The following is a 20360-nucleotide window of genomic DNA, read 5'->3' on the forward strand; positions in this document are numbered from 1 at the left end:
TCTAGTGGAATTCATTTTGGTACTTGAAAATGGAAAACTGAAAACAGTTTGTCATAATGGAATAAATGTAAATTTAATTTCTACCTTTAAGTTCATTTAAGCGTATTGATTTTTGGCTTGCCAAAAAATAAAAAGAAGCAAATTATTTTCATTTTCTGTTCAATTCAGTTTAGTATATATATATATAGTTTATTTATTTATAAAAACAATTTTTGCGTGTGTGAAGTATTTCAAGGTTATAAATTTGTTTTCCATTTTTATTATGAATGTTCAGTTAGTTGCACAATGTTTCATTTGGATGTCAGTTGAAAATTTAAAAATAGCCAAGAATTAAAAATTACTTGCAGCTGTATGAAATTTTTGCAAACAACATATTGTTGTTTTATATTTTACACTCGCGCATCGGACGATAAATCTACTCATAACTGATTAGAAAACCCACTGTGCAATTTTTCAACTCAATTTAAGGCAGTTGTTTCTGAAATTTTTTAAAAATAGTTCATTTTTCTTTTTTTTTCACAACAAATAATCCTGAGGTATATATACGCTGTTGATGCGCAGTTTGTTGGACAATAATTTTTGTATTGTGATTTTCAATTGAAAATCAGGTATGTTGCTGCTTATTTAATTCAATTTATTGTTAGGCATAAATTTTTCGTTGTTGTTATGTAGTGCAAAAAGTTGAAGGTGCATTTGCTTTACGCTAATTTGACTAAAACAGAGGAGGTAGGATACGGATGGGAGAGGTCGGTTGAAGGGGTAAGTTGAAAGAGAGAGAGAGGGAAGATGGTAATGAAAATATGTAGAAAAAGAAGAGGAATTTTTTTGAATGATGATGATTCACTTGGAAAAATTTGTAACGGTCAATTGGAGCTGTGCTTTTGTTTTTCACCGACCAATCTGTTAAGCCGTGCACAATTGAATTACCGTCTGCAGCAAGCTTCCTCGATTCTGATCGTTTGCCCTTCAACGACTCTCAGCAGAATTTGCGTTGCTTTGTGCTGAGTAGCAGCTAGCTACATAATAATCTGTATGTATGCTCTGAGCTTGCTTGCATTTTGATTTTCATTTTTCAAAATGAACAATAATGCTGCTGATTGTTGAATGGAAAAATAATAATGGAAAAAGAACAGAATAATAATAAATTATTAGAAAAAAAATGAAGAAGATATAAAAGGAAGTGTGAATGAAATGCATGGTGACAATGGAGAAAAGAAGCAGAAGCAGGAGGAGAACGTTCAATTTGCTTTGGATGCATGCGTTTATCAATTTGTCTGTGTTTGTTGGTTGTCGATTATTTCTTGTCGTCTTGTTTCGCCGCCAAACGACTTGACTTGACGATTATCCAATAGCGTTCGCCAACGATAGGCCGCATCGGTTGCATTTGCTCAGCTTTTGCAAGCCGTTTGTCGTCCAATTTTGCCTGCCTCTTTTCCCTGCAATGCCGTCTGCCTGCCATTTTCTCCCCTGCATTCTCACTCATTTACTCACTCACTCATTTGCTCTCTATCTCTCTCTCTCTCTCTCGCTCTCTCTGTCTTGCTGTGGCTTCAATGGAACAATCATTTTTCAATCATAAGGAAAAATCCCCATCCCAGAGTTTTTTTCTCTCTTTCCTCTTTCTTTAAATACTACAAATCTGCAACGGAACACGTAAGCTGTATGTATCTCGATGTAACACTTTGTTTATTTTAAATTTTCATTTGTTTCAATATTTGATCATCATTTATTTATTTATTTATTTTTTACTTGTTGTATTATTCGATCATCGACTGAGTAATTTTCATTTTTAAAATTCTAATCCGCTTTATTGTAATTGCATCATATTTTTGGGGATTCAGTTTTGTTTGTGGTTGTTGGTTTTTCTCTTCTGTTGCTTGAAAGTTCGAAAAGAACGATGAAAAAATAAGCTGTGTAAAAGAAGCAGATGATGATGAAGCCCGATAAATTGATTTTTCCTCTACAGCACTGTTTTCAAATTTGGTAACTTTACTGCCCCTGAATGACCAGTTTAATTAGTTTACTATTAAAGCAACAGCTTTCTTCTTCGTCATCACTGTATACTATTTATTATACATATCTGTGTATACTTTGCATTTTGGTTGATCGAATTTGCAAATTTAATATTTTTTTCAAATACATGTATTGATTTAATTTTTATTCAGCATAGCTTAAAGTTTTGTTTTTGAATTTTTAATTAAACAGTGAATTTGTTTCAAATATTTAATCATCATCATTATGGTAAAATCAATAGCTGTTTTTTCTTGGCGACTGTTTAAATTCATTCAATTGTGTCAATCATTGTTTCAGAAAATAAAAAAATGATATTTAAAAATTAAATTTTTATTATTTCATCAAATGCAGATTTGGAGAAAAAAGTGATTTTTTTTATCATTTTGTTTGTTCACTTTGGAATAGAAAAATAGTTTATATCCTCTTTATGATTCAGTATTACATTGTCGCATGGGAATTTCCATCTTCACTATTCGTCAGATTTTATAAAGATATAGTTTTTATTCAATCAAGCACAACATTGATGGGTCATATCTTCTTCTTCTATTTGTTCATGTCAACTTTTATTTCGCAAGATTATTACAATCATTTTTTGATTCATTTTTTTATTTTAATTTTTCATTCATTTTCAAAAAAGTGCTATTTTATAGCTATGGTTTTAACAGTTTGTTTCGCTTTTTCTTTATCGATTTCTCTTTACAGGTTGATTGCAATTTTTACAATTTTTCCCCAATGACTCGATCGATCATTTGAGATTCAGAGATGAACAATATATTTGTACTACTTTGAAATTGTTGAATGTGATATTTTTTTCCATAATAATATTAATTTATTATTACTACTATAAATGTATACATATATCGGCGATGGGTTACATGCATGCGAATTGTTGAAAAAAATTGCAAACAAGGGATGGTGGTGGTGGTATCCCAGTTGCGCGCTAATTGTTTCATCTGAAATTCGGAATTCAAAAGACGCAAGGCGCATTCCGCGATCCGGGCATGAATCATTTCTTTTATGATTGGCTTCTTTTTGCCGCACCGCTGTTTCAAAAATTGCCATCTCTTCCTGTATGTTGAGATGAAAATGATGATAAGAAGCGTCGACGTTGATATTTTCTTTTTTCATTATTTCTTCTCTCCCTCTCTTTATTATTATTATTATTACTTTTTTTACGGCAACATCTGCTTTTATGTTTCATGCCTTCCTATCTTTTTCTTTCTGTTTGCTTCAAATTAGCTGGCTAGCTAGCAGCTAGCTCTGCACGCACAATGCATACACACAAACTTGACGCAATTTTGTTGAATTTGTGGATAAATCTGCTTCTTTTTTTTCAGAATATCAGAATTAACATTGGAACAGTAAGACAATGAGTGCTTTTCAACTTTATTCGATCAGATTAATTTTTAATATCATATTAATAATCAGATGTAGAAATCTATTATTCATAGTTTTCACATTTGCAAGTTTCAACTGTTACATTGCAAAGCTGCAAAATAATAGTAATAATATAAGCAAAAAGTGTCATATTTGTGAGAGCAATTTTTCTTTCAAATTTATTATTTCGCATAAATTGAAATGGCAATGGGAAAGTTGTTTTCGTAATGTTGTTTGTTGTTAATATTCTAAGAAGAAGAAAAAGAAGAAATGCTCGATTTTTAATAGTTCCAAACTTAAATTCTTTGGGTCAGAGAAAATGATGAGGGTTGTTTTTATATTGTTTAACAATTTCAGGTAAAATAACGTTTTTAAATTTCAATTTAAATTATAATTGTATCAAATATCAAATGTGTGATGGGATATGGATAGTTTGATTTGCAATTTCAATGAATAGAATAAGCAGAAATGTGTGTGTGTTATGTCACGTGTCTAATGTGATATTGAGAAATTGTTTTCTTTTTTTTTCGTAAATTATGCTAATAATTTGCTATAATATTATCATTTCTTTTTGTTTGTCGTTTTTAAACAGCAGATCAGTTTGCAAACTTGTCGATTGATTAATAATGGAAATAGTTGGTTGAGTGTTGCAATCAGTGGGAAAGAAAAAAGCATTGTGCGATAATTAAATGTTTAAAAAAATCTAAAGTTCCTGTTGTTGCGGTGTAAAAAATTGGAATTTGAAGCATTTCGAATATTGTAAATTTGGATGTTTGTTTAGTTTTTTTCTCATAGCTATTTGTTAAGCCGTTGTTGTGGGTTTCTTCCAAATGTTAGCGCACAATATTTTTTCTTTGCTTTTGCTTCTGCTTTTTTTTTCTGAAATTTCCACTTGAACAACTGTGATTGTCTTTGATGAATTGTTTGTAAAGATGGACATTTTTTATCCGCATTATTCAAGCTATGCTCGGTGTGTTTAATTAGAAACGCGAGATCTATAAACAGTTTGTTATTTCGAACGTAGTGCGCGCGCATGCGCGTGTAGAAGAGGGAAAATTCATCAAACTCCTCTTTCCACATGCAACATGCGACGTCAAAGCGTTGGCGTTTTCGAGAGTTTCTGATCAGTTTAATACTTTTTTTTATTTTACATTTTCGTTTTCAAATTTATTCGTACAATTAATAAATGATTAGGGTTTGAGAATTTATGAGAATATTTAAAAAAAAAACTATATATATGTATATTTATGTTATATTGCACAGAAAAGTGAAAAAGTGCGAGGGCAATTTGAAGAAACATTTTAGCAGATGCAGTTCAGCAGTTTTATAGCCAGCCATTAGTCGGTTAATTTTGATTGAAAAATAGCTGGAAGCGACAGCCAACAGCAGCGGCAGTAGTAGTAGCTGTTGTTGTTGTTGTTGTTGTTGTTGTAAGAAGATGGATAAGTTGGCTGGATATTTTGTCATTTGCATTTGTTCGTTTGGTCTGAGTTTGCAATTTTGATGCAATCAAATTTTGTCCATCTTAAAATGTCCATTTTTTGTTCAAATTGTATCAAATCCGAGTTCAAATTCAATCAAAAAATTTTTACTTTTATATTTAGTTAACTTTCGTTATTGAAAAAATTCCATTTTCACGCTGCTATTCAGTCGCCAAATGTGAAAGTTGTAACCATCTCGTATTCTGCTAATGATACACGCTTAAATTTGCATATAAATAACAGAGTTGTATTGGTTTGCTTAGATTAAGTTGTTTGTTGCAAGAGAAAAAAAATTGATCATTTTCACTTACTCAGCGGAAAGTTTTGTCAGTGCTATTTATATATATTCCACCCTTTGGCTATGCTGCTTTTTCTCCTGAGCGTGGGAAAAAAGCGCACGAACATTTGTTTAAATTGTTGGGATTGGCGAGTTGGAGGGAGACTTATGTTTAATTCGTTCATTTTTTTTCTTTCTTTTGGTTTTTCTTTTGTCAAAGAATAGAGAGAATTTTTTGATATTTCCATTTTTTCAAATTCTCATCCTTTTAAATTTTCTCTGCGTAATGTGGCACGAAATTTTAAATGAAGAATCGATAATTGTGATTTTTACAATGTCGGTTTTTATGGTCTTCCTTTCCCTCGCTTGCTTAGTAAAGAGAAAATGAAAGCAATAAAAATTTAGATCAGGGGATAATTTATTGTTATGTCTTATGGTAGTATAGCGCTAAAATTGTGATGGTTTATTTTTAATGGAAAAAATCAGTCACCGATAAATTTTAAATTATCTTTTTACAAATCAGATAATAACGATTTGTTCTTCAGTTTTAATTAACCCTTTGATGGATTGTTGGCGATAGGTACGTTGTTGGATTGTTGGGGTAGGCCACACCCCACTTTAGAAAAACACGTGTAAAAAGCTGGGAGTATGTTCAACTTTTATGAAATTTATTTTATTGGATAGTTCGAAGAATTCTGTACATGATGGTATCAAAGCATTTCCAATTTTAATAATTTTTTGGCATTTTATTGGCAAAAAATGCGACAAAATTTTGGTTAAAAAATCGTCTTTTTTCAGTTTTTTTCTTCGCGTGGACTTAATTTTGTAAAATTCGTGAAACGAATTACATTATTGAATAGAGCACGTTATTCTGCACATTTTGATACCAAACTCAGGTCTATAGTCTTTTTTTTGGTTCCGTAAAGACTTCGTTTATCTAAGCCCTTTCTATACTTTTAACATAAACATATGGAAAAGTGTTGAGCAGGAAATCGATATTCCACATTTTTTTTTGATTTCAGTATCTATAATTTATTTATTTCTATGTATTTTGATTAAAATTTTATTATTTGAAATAAATTTCAAGTCTCTTCTAGCTGAAAATTCAACAAAATTGACGTAATAAATCTGTTGATCTTTCTTTATTTGAAAGTGTTAGGATTAACATCACAATGCTCACAGTAGCTGCGCAGATGTTCATTGCAGCATATCTTTCTACACTTTATGCAGCTAGATCTTACTTTTTTGTCACGTTTTCTTCCACAAAAGACGCATCTTCTATAGATGTGTTTTTCATCTTTGCTTGCTTCTGACCGCTCGGTTGACGTCGCTGTTCCTATTTGTTCAATCGCTTTCCTTACTGTGTAAGGAAGGGATTGCGGGGGACTGGCAGCCCGTTTCTGAAGAACGATGTCCACTAAATTTTTGCCACACTCCATTAAAATTAGTCTTCTACGCTGCGACTTTCGGGCGTTCCAATCTGGATTTTTGCATGTCCAAATAACATATGTTGCTAGACCTGCGCAATCTAAAGTAGTGAACCATAGAACCATTGGCCACCGCCGGCCATCAACAGATTTATTACGTCAATTTTGTTGAATTTTCAGCTAGAAGAGACTTGAAATTTATTTCAAATAATGAAATTTTAATCAAAATACATAAAAATAAATAAATTATAGATACTGAAATCAAAAAAAAATGTGGGATATCGATTTCCTGCTCAACACTTTTCCATATGTTTATGTTAAAACTATAGAAAAGGCTTAGATAAGCGAAGTCTTTTCGGAACCAAAAAAAACGACTATAGACCTGAGTTTGGTATCAAAATGTGCAGAATAACGTGCTCTATTCAATATTGCAATTCATTTCACGAATTTTACAAAATTAAGTCCACGCGAAGAAAAAAACTGAAAAAAGACGATTTTTTAACCAAAATTTTGTCGCATTTTTTGCCAATAAAATGCCAAAAAATTATTAAAATTGGAAATGCTTTGATACCATCATGTACAGAATTCTTCGAACTATCCAATAAAATAAATTTCATAAAAGTTGAACATACTCCCAGCTTTTTACACGTGTTTTTCTAAAGTGGGGTGTGGCCTACCCCAACAATCCAACAACGTACCTTTTAAGTTTACGATGTTCTGTAGACCGAACAAAAAATCCTGGAACATTGAAATTTTTTTCAAAATATGTCTTATTGTTTCAACAGAGATGTCACAAAGCTTCAGACTATAAAAATGAAAATTGACAGAATGCGACGAAAAGAAAACCCCCTGGGGTGGGCTCTACCCCAACAATCCATCAAAGGGTTAAAATACTGCATGAGAGATTTTTGAATGGTTAATTTTTAATTTCTATTCGTTGTAACACGGATTGTATTTATTATTGAAATGAAGTTTCAATGAATAAAATACACAAGCGGCACGCACACGTTTAAACGTTATTTTTTGCTTAATTTTCGTGTTGCCTATTTTTTTGCTTTAAAAGTGAAATGGGTAAATTTGAAATGTTGAAATCTGCAATTGTGGGTAAAATTGTATAAATAAATATTGCATTGTATTGTATTATGTGATTGTGAATTGTAATTCAAGAAAACATTACCATTTCATAAGTTGTGTTGCACACTGATTATTTATTTCAAAATTAATGTGCAATGAATTTTATCATTGGAAAAAATTTTTGCTAATTAAATGACACATGGTTGATCGATATTATTGGATGTTGTTAAGAATGTGAAAATAAAGACCGACATGAAGGTGCTGCATGTTGTTGTAATAGATGCTAGTATTGCTGTTGGTCGAGGGGCTGTGCAGTCATCATCATCATCAGTCTCATCATCATTGGCGTCGAGCTTTTGATGACCAATTCGGGTAATAGATGGGAAATGGTCTGTCGCTTTTGCATTTAAACGTTGTTTGTTGAATTAATAAATCATTTTCACCAAGATCAATAAGCATTTAAGCTCTTTCCGTTGTATGTATTGATTTGCCCCGTTTCCGGCGGGGCACTTCAACTGGTTGGTTGCATTTCATCTGGCATGCGCATTTGTACACACTGGCTTAAAAAGTACATTCCACAAAGTCGGGTATTTGTTTGTTTTTTCATTTTAATTTATGCTTGATTTATATATTTGATTGAAAAGAGTTTGAAAATGATTTCAATTATCATTGTTGCTATCAGTTGCAATTGTCAAAAGAAAAGGAAGGCATCATTTTCACAAGTCTTTTGTTCAAAATTCTGTTCTGCTTGACAAAATCATTTCATTATTTTTCTTTTGTAATTTTACATTCTATTGAATCTCGTAATATGCAGATGAATATGCATTCAGATTTTATTTTTCTCGAAAATCTTTTCATCTCCTAACCGTCCGTATTCTTTGGGATTCAGTGGGATATGATCAGTGCCACAACAGCTGAGATTGTCATCTTTTGATGATAAAATTGATATTTTTGTTTATTAAAAAATTTGTTTTTAATATTCTTATCAATGGAAGAAAATTTTTCAGCATTTATGGCGACCATTTGATAGTATAAATTGTAGTGTATGAAAATTGATGTTTGAGAACTGTAATAATAATAATAATAAGGTAGTTGCACAAATTTCAACCATAGAATATATTTATTAAGATGTAATTGATGAAGGGAAAATTATTTCTGATATGCTATCAAATGAACAGCAACAAAAAAAACGAAACAGTTACGTGTGTTGCTAGAAAATGTGTATGTGTGTGAACTTTGTTGCTTGGAATTGGAAAAATTTATAGAAGAATGGTGGAGGAATTTGTGGAATTTGTTTAAACAAATATTTTGGTAAAAGAGGAAAAAAAAGAAGAGCACACGTTTAGTTTTTAGCAGTTTTTTGAAAAAATTTACAAGAACATTTTTGCATATGTTGTGTGGAATTTTTTTTTGTTTTATGGTAAATGGGTTGTTTAGTCAGTGATTGTTGCATTAATTTTAAAATTAATGTCATGCTTTTTTGTTCATCATTTTTCTGAAAAGATGTGATGAAAGTGATTCCTTCAATTTCATACCATGCAAGAAGCACGAAGTAGATCTTCTTCGGTGTTGTTGTAGATATTTCTGTACTGTTGTTGGAAATGTGCGTTCGTTCCACTACCATTACTTTCATATTTTGCAAATATTTTTTGATATATTTTAAATGAAATGAACAACTATGTTGCATTTTTGTTCTTTCAAACGTCGAAATGCTCAACAAATTCAGCTAAAGCTGCAAAGGTGAGAAACATCATTCATTCATCATGCTACACATGCACAGTAAACACACAGATTGTTGCATGTCGACTGGCAACAAACACGGCTCTTCGACGTCTGTTGTTCGTTTGTTGTTTGGTTCTGGGGTTTTATATTGGTGACGTGTGTGTATTTTTTTTTTGCTGCCGCTGACTCAGCTGAAACGTTCATCAACTGCTATAAAGCGTTTTGGAACATTTCGCTCGATTCCATGCTCTGAGCTCAGTCATTCACTCCCACAAGCAGACAGGCAGGCAGGCAGACAAGCAGAGTTAGCCCAACTTCCCGCATCCCCTATGTTCCAGTCCTCCAAGACAGTCTGGCTGTCCAGTATGATGAATGCTTTAATTTCACTTTTGATTATTCTTTAATATGGATGTGAAGTAATGATAATTTTCATTTTGTGAGATGATTTGTTGTGAAAACATTATTAGGCGATTTTCAATTTTATTATTATTTCAGTTGGTGGAATATTTGACTTTTTTCCTCAAAGAATTTCAACTTTCAACTGGCGGGCGGATAAATAATATTCACTTCAATCCCCTTTATGCTGGAATACTGGTAGCAAATGTAAAACCAGTTGAAAATGTTCGCTCGCTTGCTTTGCTTACTTGCTTGCTTGGTTGTGCTTTCATCTTCTCATCTTGCTTTCATAAATTGAGTGCTGTTTTTGAAGTTCAAAGACTCGAGACCGCTTGTTTGCAAAAATTCTCTATGCTTATTACGTTTTGAATTTGCTTCTTCTATTTTTTTTCATTAACTTATTCTCTCTACACACCTAACAAAAGTGTTTATTGCAAAAAAATGCAAAAAGAAGAGGAGGATTATTTTCGTTTAATTATAAACTGACAGCCAGCCCCTACACCACCACCATCTGCATTATCTATTATCAGATGCTGCTGACATTTACGGTGGTACCACCACCATCGATAGCATCATTTATTTGTTCAGAATATTGCGATAGTTTGTCATGATTTATTTTTTTTTCGAATTTCCCAACTTCAGCAAAACAAAATGTATATAGCTTTTAATAATATTGAAATTGAATCTCCGGGAATGGATTTTCTCATTTCGTATATTTTATGTTTGTTTCTTTTTTGGGTCGATGTTTCATTATATATATAACAATAATGTTGCTATGTTGAACAGAAGAAACAGAATGCGAAACGGCAACGATATTCAAAAGCTGTGACATTGCTCAACTATTGATGCAGCTTTTTTCTTATTTTTGGTGTTTCATTCAATGAAATTCATTGCAACTTTTCATTTTGTTATGATTTTTTTTCTTGTATAGTTTTTTTGCTGAAAAATTGCAGAAAATATCTATTTTGTATCTGCAGAAGTGTTGTAAGAGCAGGAAATGTTGACTTCAGGGATTACGGTTATATATGAGCAGAGTTTGCCAAGTATTGTAGAGATGATTTGCGTTTTCTAGCCTTGGATTTTGTTCTTCATAAGAGACGTATGCTAGAGCACTAGAGAGCAACAACATTTATCTTCATTTCTTAGTTAATTTAATGGTGAAAGAAATGTCATTGTCAATTCTGATGCCCTTGTTTAATTAAACTGGTCACTGGTTGAATTGATTTTGCACTTGCTGTTTGTTCCACTGCAATTTTCAAGCAATTTTTTTTTCTTTCAGTCAGTATAATTTTTTCTTCAAAAATTTTAAAATTATCATTTTTTTTCTCTTATTTAAAATCATAATTAATAAATTCACGTCCATCAGACAGTCTCTTTCGTCAGATATGCTGTGCAGTAGTGGTGAGGATTTTTTGCGAAAATTATAAACTTCCACGTTGATATTCTATTTTTAACAGTAGCATTAGTTTAGTAGTGGTTCACTCTGCAGTTATTTATTTTTAATCTTTCCATATAGTCGATTTTCATGATCATTTTTCTTGATAAATTGTTTCAAATGATCATAAATCGTTAAATAAAACTGACAAGCTAGTAGTTAATTGTTTTTCGTTTCATTTTTCAATCGTGGAATGGAAAGTGCGCACACACTTCCCAGTGTAAGTAAGATGCTTAGTATGCGATGCATTTCTCTTTTCCAAATGCATATTATTTACATTATGTCATTTGCTGTTTGTTCAATTTGTGCAAGATTTCAACGTCAACAAATGAATGAATGGTAGGTGATTGCAATGAACAAATTAATACACCTTTCTCTTAATTTGATAGTAAAAATGAAATTTGATAGGCAGTTTTCATTTTATTATTTTTTTAATCTTTTTGTCAAATAAAACGGTGCAAACGAACAAACAGTGTTGTTTTACATATTAGGAGATTATTAAACATTGTCCAATGAGACGAGTGGGAACTGCATGCAATTGTTTTTGTTCTTGGAAATGATTCTGCTTCATTTGTTCAGAAAGTTTGTTTGGTTGTTGGTATGTGGATCTTTTCTCGTACTGTGCTTTTTGCACAATGAATTATAACCAATAGTGTAAGCATTTGCTTTTCTTTTTCTAAAGTTGATCTTGCAGAATTTGAGCCGTAATTATTTCGAGTACATGATTTTCATATTACGGTCACACTGTTGGCAATTTATTTGTTCGAATGGTTTGATTAGCATTGGAATTGAATTTCAACATGACCATACTGAAAATTTTAAATTTGAATTAATTTTTGTGAAAGGCTTTGAAAATTAGTGTTAATATGAAATATTATGTCATAATTTGTTTTATCAAACAACACTGGCCAGGCCGGCTTGGTTGTAAAATGTGTTACAATGTTGCGGTGACAAATGAACCCCCCTCCCATTTCAAAAAAAAAGAGAAAGATATGTTGTTAAATTTCAAATGGCAGGTGAAATTGAATATAATTTCACACACGGTGACATTGATGAGAGCAAATTTTGCTTGCCTAGTTGGTTGGTTGGTTTAGTTACTTACCTTTGCACAGTGCGTGCTACTCACGGTTGTGACAGAGCAGTTTTGTATTTTGCAATTACAATTCGAAAACAATCCTGTCATTTCATCTTCCAGATATTTATCAAGGAATGAAATGGAATATGCAAATTTTGTTTCTTATCAGGTTTTCCATTTTATTTCCGCATTTGATTTTGATTTCCTTTTCTGTTTTCACAGCGCAAACGTTTTCTAACAACAGCAACAATATTTTCAAGCATTCAAGACAGTGAATTGTGTTTTCAATGTGGTGCACTGTTCAATATTGAATGAAATGTGTGTCATAAATTTTGATTTTGATGGAAATTTTCAATTTTGGCCTAATTGTGTTCAAACTCTCCTCCTAATTTGTTGTATAATTTGAATGTTCTTTCTTGTCGTTTGTTTTTGACGTCAAAAATTTGAATTGGAAAAAGCGAATTGTGAAAATGGGCAACAGCAGCAGCAGCAGTTCGTTGTACGGAGAAGTTCAGAGGTGGAAGGATGATTTGAGTGGGAAAACGTTTCTGTATCCAAATTGGACAATGTCCATTCAGAGAAGTTTGTGTGTGTTTTTTTAAAGAGCATCTATTTGTCGTTGTCGTCGTCTATGTGACTTGCTGATGTTGTTTGCTGAAGTGACTGAAATTGGCCATTCACGTATGTTTGTGTGTGTGTGAGTGTGATAATGCTTTCAAAGATCGATCAAGTGGGGTAAGGATGGGATGGGATGGGGTGGGGTTCGGGTTTGGATGATGAATAGGCGGTATACAGAAAAGTGAGCTACAACATGCCAGCCAGAGGGGAGAAATTGGCAAGTTGGTTGTGCCGTATTGTTTAGATGCCATTCGTCGGACATCGCTTCATTGTTGTCTTTTTATTATTGTTAACACCGTTTTTCCCTCACACTGTCATTTGATTGATTTTATTATTTTTAGCAACCAAGGATTTTTTTGTTTTTGTTTTATCCATTATTGTTGTTTGTAAAATAGAATTTGCTTGGTCCTTCGTTGTGTTTGTGTGTGATGTTGGTGAAATTTCAAACTGCTGTAGCTGCTATATGCTTTATTGTCGTTGCCGGCATTGTTGTTTACTTTTAGTGCAGTATTTCAGTGATAACGGCAACGTTGTTGTTGTCTACATATGTCGACGATACTATCGTTAGCGTAAAATAATTCAGCTTTATTTGTGAAGTAATGAATCGTGCTTTGTCAATCAATGATCGTCTTGTGCAATTGGTTATCAACAGCAGAAAGTAGAGAGAGAGACAGAAGCATTCAACGGAGGCTTGATGATTTTTATTTCTGTTGTAAAGAATGTTGACCAGCCATTAATACATACTAATAATAATAATAATCATGCATCACTTTTTGTGCACATGCTACATGTATATACTACAATAGTAGAAAAATTTACTGAGAGAAATGACATTTTTGTTGTACGCGATTTTCCCATTCTATTTTTCCTTTCGCTAAAATTGTTGGCTTGTTGTGGTCGATTGGCATTCTTTTTTCTCTCTTGTATATTTTGTGTTTTGGTTATTTTTATTTTTTCAGATTGTTGGTTTGCTTTTTTGCTTTATTACTTCGATGCTGCTTGCGGGTTGTAGAAAGGTTGGTACAATTGTTACTGCTGTCAACGTTTCTTCTGTCGCCAAAATCGCCGCCGTCACCATTGTCAACGCCACCCTCTTCAGTTCATCAATAATAATAATAATAATAATTATTATTATTATTGTTGTATCTTCAATTTCTGCTTTCTCCTTCTTTTTCTGTGCTGCTTCTGACTTTTGTAGTTGCTTCGGTCGCGGCTTGCTTGCCAATTGTCAAATTGTTGCTAATCATCATCTTCTACGCTCATCATTTCCAAATTTCAACCTTTTCAACAGTCATTCTGCTGCCGGTTTTCCTATTGCCTGAATAACACAAGCACCACAGCGACAGGGCTACTACATTTATTTATTCTTTTATTTTTCTATTTTTTTTGCTAGTCAGCTTCAAATTTCTTTTTATTTTTTGAATATTTCCTTTTCTGTTCTTTTTTTTTCACCCATTTGCAAAGAATAATCACCACCACAGTCGCTGCCGCCACTACCCTTCTCTATATCTGTCATGCTAATGGCTGTCAGTGAAAGCGCCATGTACGACGAAAATAGCAACAATTTGATGGCAATGGTCAATCACTTGATGAACGTGAAAGATTCTCGCTGGCTTCAGCTGGAAGTATGCCGCGAGTTTCAGCGTGGTCAGTGCGCCAGATCTGAGGGTGAATGCAAATTTGCCCATCCTCCATCGCACGTTGAAGTTCAGAATGGTCGGGTTACCGCCTGTTACGACAGCATCAAAGTGAGTTTGATTTTTTTTCTCTTTTTTTGATCGAACATATAGTAAAGTAGACGAAAGTTTTCTTCGGTATTCTATATTTATTATTAATAGATGTATGTAACTTTTTAAGAAAAAATATTATTCAATATTAGCATCTCATTTGGCGTATATTGTGTCTAGTTTTTGAAAACTGGACAACACTGATGATGACAGTTCTTCGATTTTACAGAAATGGTTCGTTGTTCGCTTTATTATTGTAAAGCAATCTTTGTTTAGCAAAATGATAATTCTCAGAGATACGTCACGACAGTAAAATTGACGGCAAGTTTGAGCATATTTAAGTTAAGAAAAAGAAAGAATTTATTACTTTTTATCAGAAAATTGTTTTCTCGCGGAGTTAGCTTGTGTCAAAGTCAAATTGGCTTCTCAAATTGAATTTTTTTTTGTTTTTCTTTTTTTTTGTCCAGTTGATTTCATCAAAAAAAAAGCATTTTTATTCGAAAATTTTGATGATCATCAAGTGGACACTTTGTGAAAGGGATGTAATGTTTTCAAGTCTTTTCAAAATTTATAGATAAACATCTGCCAACTTTTGCACTTCTTTATAATAGTGTATTTCAAATTAATTTTCAGTTTTAAAAAAATAAATTTAAATTTTTAGGGTCGATGCACGCGTGAAAATCCGAAATGTAAATATCTTCATCCACCACAGCATCTGAAAGATCAGCTTTTGATCAATGGACGTCAAAATTTGGCCATAAAAAATCTTCTCATGACTCAAATGTCCACGCCCACTATTTCTCCAATAGGCGTTAGCCCGTTGACTGTGGTCAGTTGGAGACGTGTTATTTTTTTTTTCCTCTGCATTTCTGTTGTATATATTTGCGTTAATTATTTCAGCCTGGAACCAATGCCATACTTTCTGGTGTTGCTACTGCGGCCACGGCTTACAACCCATATGCCGCATATGCGTTGAACACGCATCCAATGTATTCTGGTTTAGTTCCGGCAAATTCCGACAGTTTGGCTACGGTAATTCATAGCTGATGATGATTAATCGTAACGACAATGAACAAACAATACGAATGCAATGTTTTGTTTGTTTTTATTGGATGATGAAAACTTTTTTTTGAATATTATTTGAAATTCCAGGTTGGTGGAATAATAAACACTGCTGGCAATGCGACACCTGCATCTGTGGCTGCCGCAGTAAATGCTGCGCAGGTACCACCTAATAAGACGGTCGTAACTCCTCGAGCTGACCGTGTGGAAGTAAGTTTTTTTTTTTAATTTAGTTCAGCCGAAGAGGTGGCGTTTAGGAATTATCATAATTTCGCACTACTGCATTGCGCATATTTTACTGTTCAGCATCACTATTAATTAATTTTAAATAGAATTTGAAGGAATTTTCTTTTCGAACAGAACAGACTTGAAGGTATTTTATTTTTATTTTATACATTTCTTGCACCGTTTTATCAATATTACAGTGTTGATTAAATATCAGTTGTTAACTGCACTGCAGTTACTTTTTTTAAGATTCAAACTCCCGTCTACAAAAGTAAAAACAGTCAGTGACTGACAAGCACAAGCTTTTGTTTAAAGCGTTTGTTGCGCAACATTGTATGAACAACAGCAAACAATATGGAAAGAAAATTGCATTCTCAAAATATGTGTAATCAAAGATGAACAATGAATAAAATTTAATTAATTAAGATAAAGGTTACTCTTCTTCTTGCATGCTGCTTGGATCATTCATTTAATTATTATTGAATATGATCATCAACTTCATTTTTTGGTTTGTTTTTTTTAAATAACTTTTAGAAATAACATCGTGTGATTATTTTTTGCGCTTATTATTATGAAATAATATGAATGGAATGGCCGTGTAAGTTGTGAATGCATTATTACTTTATAGTTTTCATTCTTTCCTTTCTCATATTATTTTCATGATCTTGGTAGTGTTGCTCTCGTTGTTGTTGTTGTTGTTGTCTGTTTTTTTGTTTTTTTTTGCTTACCATTTGTTGGTTGGTTAATTTCAGTCAATTCCGGCTGCCGCTACGACCAGCGCTTCTGCCTGCGGCGGTAGTGCTTCATATGCATCAAGCTCCAAGAAAAGGCCTTTGGAAGTGGACGTTGCTTCCGCTACGAACAGTTCGCTAATGCTGGCTGCTGCGGTATTTTTCATTTCAGTTTGCTTTTATTTATTCTTTTTTCCCTCATTTGCATGTGTACATTTACTGCTGTAAGTCTGATTAATTAATTATTTAACTTTCAAAAAAAAGAAAACCATTTTTCTCCCTCTCATTCTCTTTCTCTCTCTCTCTCTATCATTATCATACACATCAGTTGTCTGTATGGTTTTGTGAATTTTATTTCTTAAGCTTTATGCTTGGTGTTATGATGATCACCATTGCATGTCTGTTTGTGGTCAACAATGCTTATGCATGTTACATATTTATTTATTTAGAGCAGGTAAGACAGACGAATGCATTGCTAATGTAATAATAATGATGATTATAATTATTGTCTACATTCATTGATTTTAATCTGAATAATACATGATTTTTTATTTCATTTTTCACATTGTATATGGAAAAGCGATCTGTTTTTTATTTGAAGATAATTTTTTGTCAGCTTTTACAGATAAAAATATTATTTTTTATTCAAGGACGGTTAAAAATCCTTGTTATTCATTTCCACGACTTATTATTAACAATAGCAGTGCATTTTATTTGTTACTTTGAAATTTATTTTAATTATAATTGTTCTCTGGTGAAATCAGTTGTTAAGAGAAAACATGTTGTTCAGTAATCAGTCTATTTTTACAAAGTTTTACAAAAAAATATTTTTTTTCATATTGTTTCACGTGATTTCATTGCTAAAATGGACAAGTATGATGATATTCGAAACATAGTTGTTGCTGTTATTTAATTAAGGATGTTCAAATTAGTAGAGGGGGGAGGGAAATTAAAATTGTTATTAATAAATTCGAGCCATTTATTTTCCAGGTTTTGCAGAACAAACGCCCAGCATATGACAAAGGCGGTGTTCCCGTCTTTCAGCCGGTCACTGCAAATCCAGCCCAAGTCGGCGCTGCCGTCGGCCCAGCTTTTCATTATCCACAGTTTGCCGCTCTGCACGGCATACAAGCTTCTTACGTTCCAGTTACTTGTAAGTTGTATATTTTTTCACCTGCTAAAATGCGTTTACTTCTTTTAGCCATTTGTTGAGGATGAACTTTTCCCATAGCAAACGACAGAGAGTATATTCATCTGTTTGTTTGTTTGTTTTTTCTTTCATAGCATACCTATTATTTATTAGTTGAACACTTATTTCATTACACATCCATCCCATTTGCACGTTACTGAAATTCTGAAATTTCACTTTTATTAAAAATGCTAAAGTAGCAAATTTACTAATATCTGTTGAATGTGAATGATTTTGTTTGTTTGTTTGTTTGTTGGTTGGTTGGTTGGTTGGTGGTTTTTTATGTGGCAATTATTATTATTATTATGCATTTGGTGCGTGGACTGAGCATGAGTTTACGTGCATTTTTTGTCTGCTGTTTAGTTCCTTCGACTGTGTTATCCTCTCTTGCCACAAATGTTACTACTACACCTGCCGTCGCTACTACTAAAAGTGCTGCTCTGGTTCCTGCGGGTCGAATGGTTTCACCTTCCAACCATTACTCTGTAGCCTATTATGACGAGTCTGGACAGGTACATATTTCCTGTACCATATCATGCATTAGGTTGTTGGCGTTTTTTCAAATCAAGAAAAAATTTTTCATCTAATTTTAATATTTTTCTCTGTCTACAACAGTTATTTTTACTTATTGTAGATGAAATTTTTCTGCGTATTTGATTTTAATTTTTCAAATTTAATATCATCATTTATAAATAATTGTTATAATTGCAATGCATAGTTATAGATTTAGTTAATATTTCGAGGAATGGAATAAAGAGAAAAAAATTTTTTACAATTATTTATCACATTCAGGAAACTTATTTTTGAGAAGTGTTCTTTTGAAATGCTATCTCATTTCGCTGTTCATCATCATTAGCAGCATATATGTTCAGCATTATTCAAATAATGTGCATTGATGAAATTGTTGAAAAGCTTTATTTCAAATTGATGAGGCGACAGCTAAAGGGAAACTTATGCCACGTTTTTTAATATTATTTGGCAAGGTTTGGAAGTTTGAATGTGTTTAAGCTTGGTCTCTTTTTTGGTTTTATTCCATTTGTTTTAACTGCTCCTCTGTATTGAAATTTCTTTTCGCATGATGCAAAAGTTTGAATTGCATTTTTTTTGAAAACTGTAACGTATGAATGAATGCTTTGGTATGTGTAATGTATGTATGTATGTATGTATGTATGTATGTTTGTTTGTTTGTTTGTTTGTTTGTTTGTTTGAAAGGAAAATTGTTCATGCTCCTCATCCATTCCAGAAAATGATAACAAGAAAATTGTTTCATTTTTCTTTCAGTTACTGGACACCCTACCAGTATGCCGCGATTTTAAACTTGGGCGTTGTAGTCGTTCTACATGTCGATATGTACATTTAAATGAAGGTAAGTTGATTGTTAGCTTGTTTGAAATTTTATAAAATATTCCATTTTTATGAATATTTCTTGAATATTTTTTTTATAAATCAAACGTTTTTTTATAGATTATGTTGAAGTTTCCGATGATTATAAAGTGTTTGTTTGTCGTGATTTTGCAAAAGGAAGATGTTGTCGAGTGCAATGTAAATTTTATCATCCACCAATTTTGAATAACAATTTCGCCGTTGCTGGCAGTCAGTATATGCGCAATATTATTGCTACCAACTCACGTACTGGAATTGGAATGCCAGCTGCGACATCGTCGAGCAGCAGCAGTACAGCAGCTAAAGTTTCTGTTTTCAATGCACCGCTTTATCATCATCATCATCAGCTTGCTGCTGCAGTTTCTTCAACTCAGGCGCAGATTTTGGATGCTATTTTGCGCCATTTAGCCGCAGCGGAGCAACGCAATCTTGCAGGCAACATGCTGACAACATTAGCTGAAACAGAAACAGCAGCAACAACATCGACGATAACAGCGACGAAAATTAAACTTACCACTACTACTGCTTCCACTGCACTTCCCGCTGTTGGTATTTTTGGCAAATATAACAACAATACCAATGATGTAATATTTCCTAGTCAAACATTGCATGGACAACATTCTGGTACTGATTCAGCAGCTAATGTTGGTGGTTTGCTATGGGGTGATTTAGTGAAACTAGGATCCATGGTCCAATCGGCCGTGAATATTCCTCCATTGACTGGTGCCAAAAATTCCTCCACGGCAGGTTTCCCACCACTTTGCCCCTGAGGAAATTTCTTCCACATAAGTTTTTGCTTTCTCAATATTTTCCTATTTGTTTTGTTCATTTATTACTATTGGTTTTCCGTTTTTCATTTTTTAATTTGTAGAAAAGAATTTTCCCGTTTCGTTATTTGAAAATAACTTTAGCAAGAATGCACAAGTGAATTATTATTGGTTACTGCATGGAGTGAGAGGTTTTGATTAACTTAAAATTTTCATTTTGAACGAAAGTCAACAAATATATATATATATATTGTTTGTTGAACTGAATATTTTACTTTTTCATGTGTATGACAATCATTCATTGCTTTTTTCATTTTCAAATTTTATTCATCTTTTCTTTCCAGATTTTTCTGTTCTGTTCTATTCTTCTTCAGATGATGA

General features: G+C 32.7%; 4 protein-coding genes across 4 annotated transcripts; 3 read left to right on the forward strand and 1 right to left on the reverse strand.

Moving 5' to 3' along the window:
• Positions 1–672: 672 nt before the first annotated feature.
• On the forward strand, positions 673–1338 carry Tsp_06883 (hypothetical protein; the record flags this gene model as incomplete). The annotated part of the gene is made up of 3 exons (XM_003380684.1): positions 673–759; positions 909–1005; positions 1166–1338. Coding segments are annotated over 3 exons (357 nt in total), but the record flags the coding sequence as incomplete, so codon positions are not given.
• A 4766-nt stretch (positions 1339–6104) lies between these two features.
• Positions 6105–6718, reverse strand: Tsp_06884 (hypothetical protein). Its single transcript, XM_003380685.1, is given in 3 exon segments — positions 6105–6173; positions 6390–6676; positions 6691–6718. The coding sequence occupies 3 exon segments, from the start codon at positions 6716–6718 to the stop codon at positions 6105–6107; spliced, it is 384 nt and encodes a 127-aa protein (XP_003380733.1).
• A 2599-nt stretch (positions 6719–9317) lies between these two features.
• Positions 9318–10378, forward strand: Tsp_06885 (conserved hypothetical protein). The gene is made up of 3 exons (XM_003380686.1): positions 9318–9389; positions 9867–9974; positions 10298–10378. The coding sequence occupies exons 1-3, from the start codon at positions 9318–9320 to the stop codon at positions 10376–10378; spliced, it is 261 nt and encodes an 86-aa protein (XP_003380734.1).
• Positions 10379–14415: 4037 nt separating this feature from the next.
• Positions 14416–19982, forward strand: Tsp_06886 (putative bacteriochlorophyll 4-vinyl reductase). The gene is made up of 9 exons (XM_003380687.1): positions 14416–14643; positions 15523–15654; positions 15775–15894; positions 16662–16864; positions 17004–17094; positions 17631–17793; positions 18193–18341; positions 19111–19195; positions 19294–19982. The coding sequence occupies exons 1-9, from the start codon at positions 14416–14418 to the stop codon at positions 19980–19982; spliced, it is 1860 nt and encodes a 619-aa protein (XP_003380735.1).
• The last annotated feature ends 378 nt before the right edge of the window (positions 19983–20360 follow it).

This window comes from Trichinella spiralis, assembly GCF_000181795.1.
Source record: "Trichinella spiralis strain ISS 195 chromosome Unknown Scfld2, whole genome shotgun sequence".
Taxonomy (NCBI): Eukaryota; Metazoa; Nematoda; class Enoplea; order Trichinellida; family Trichinellidae; genus Trichinella; species Trichinella spiralis.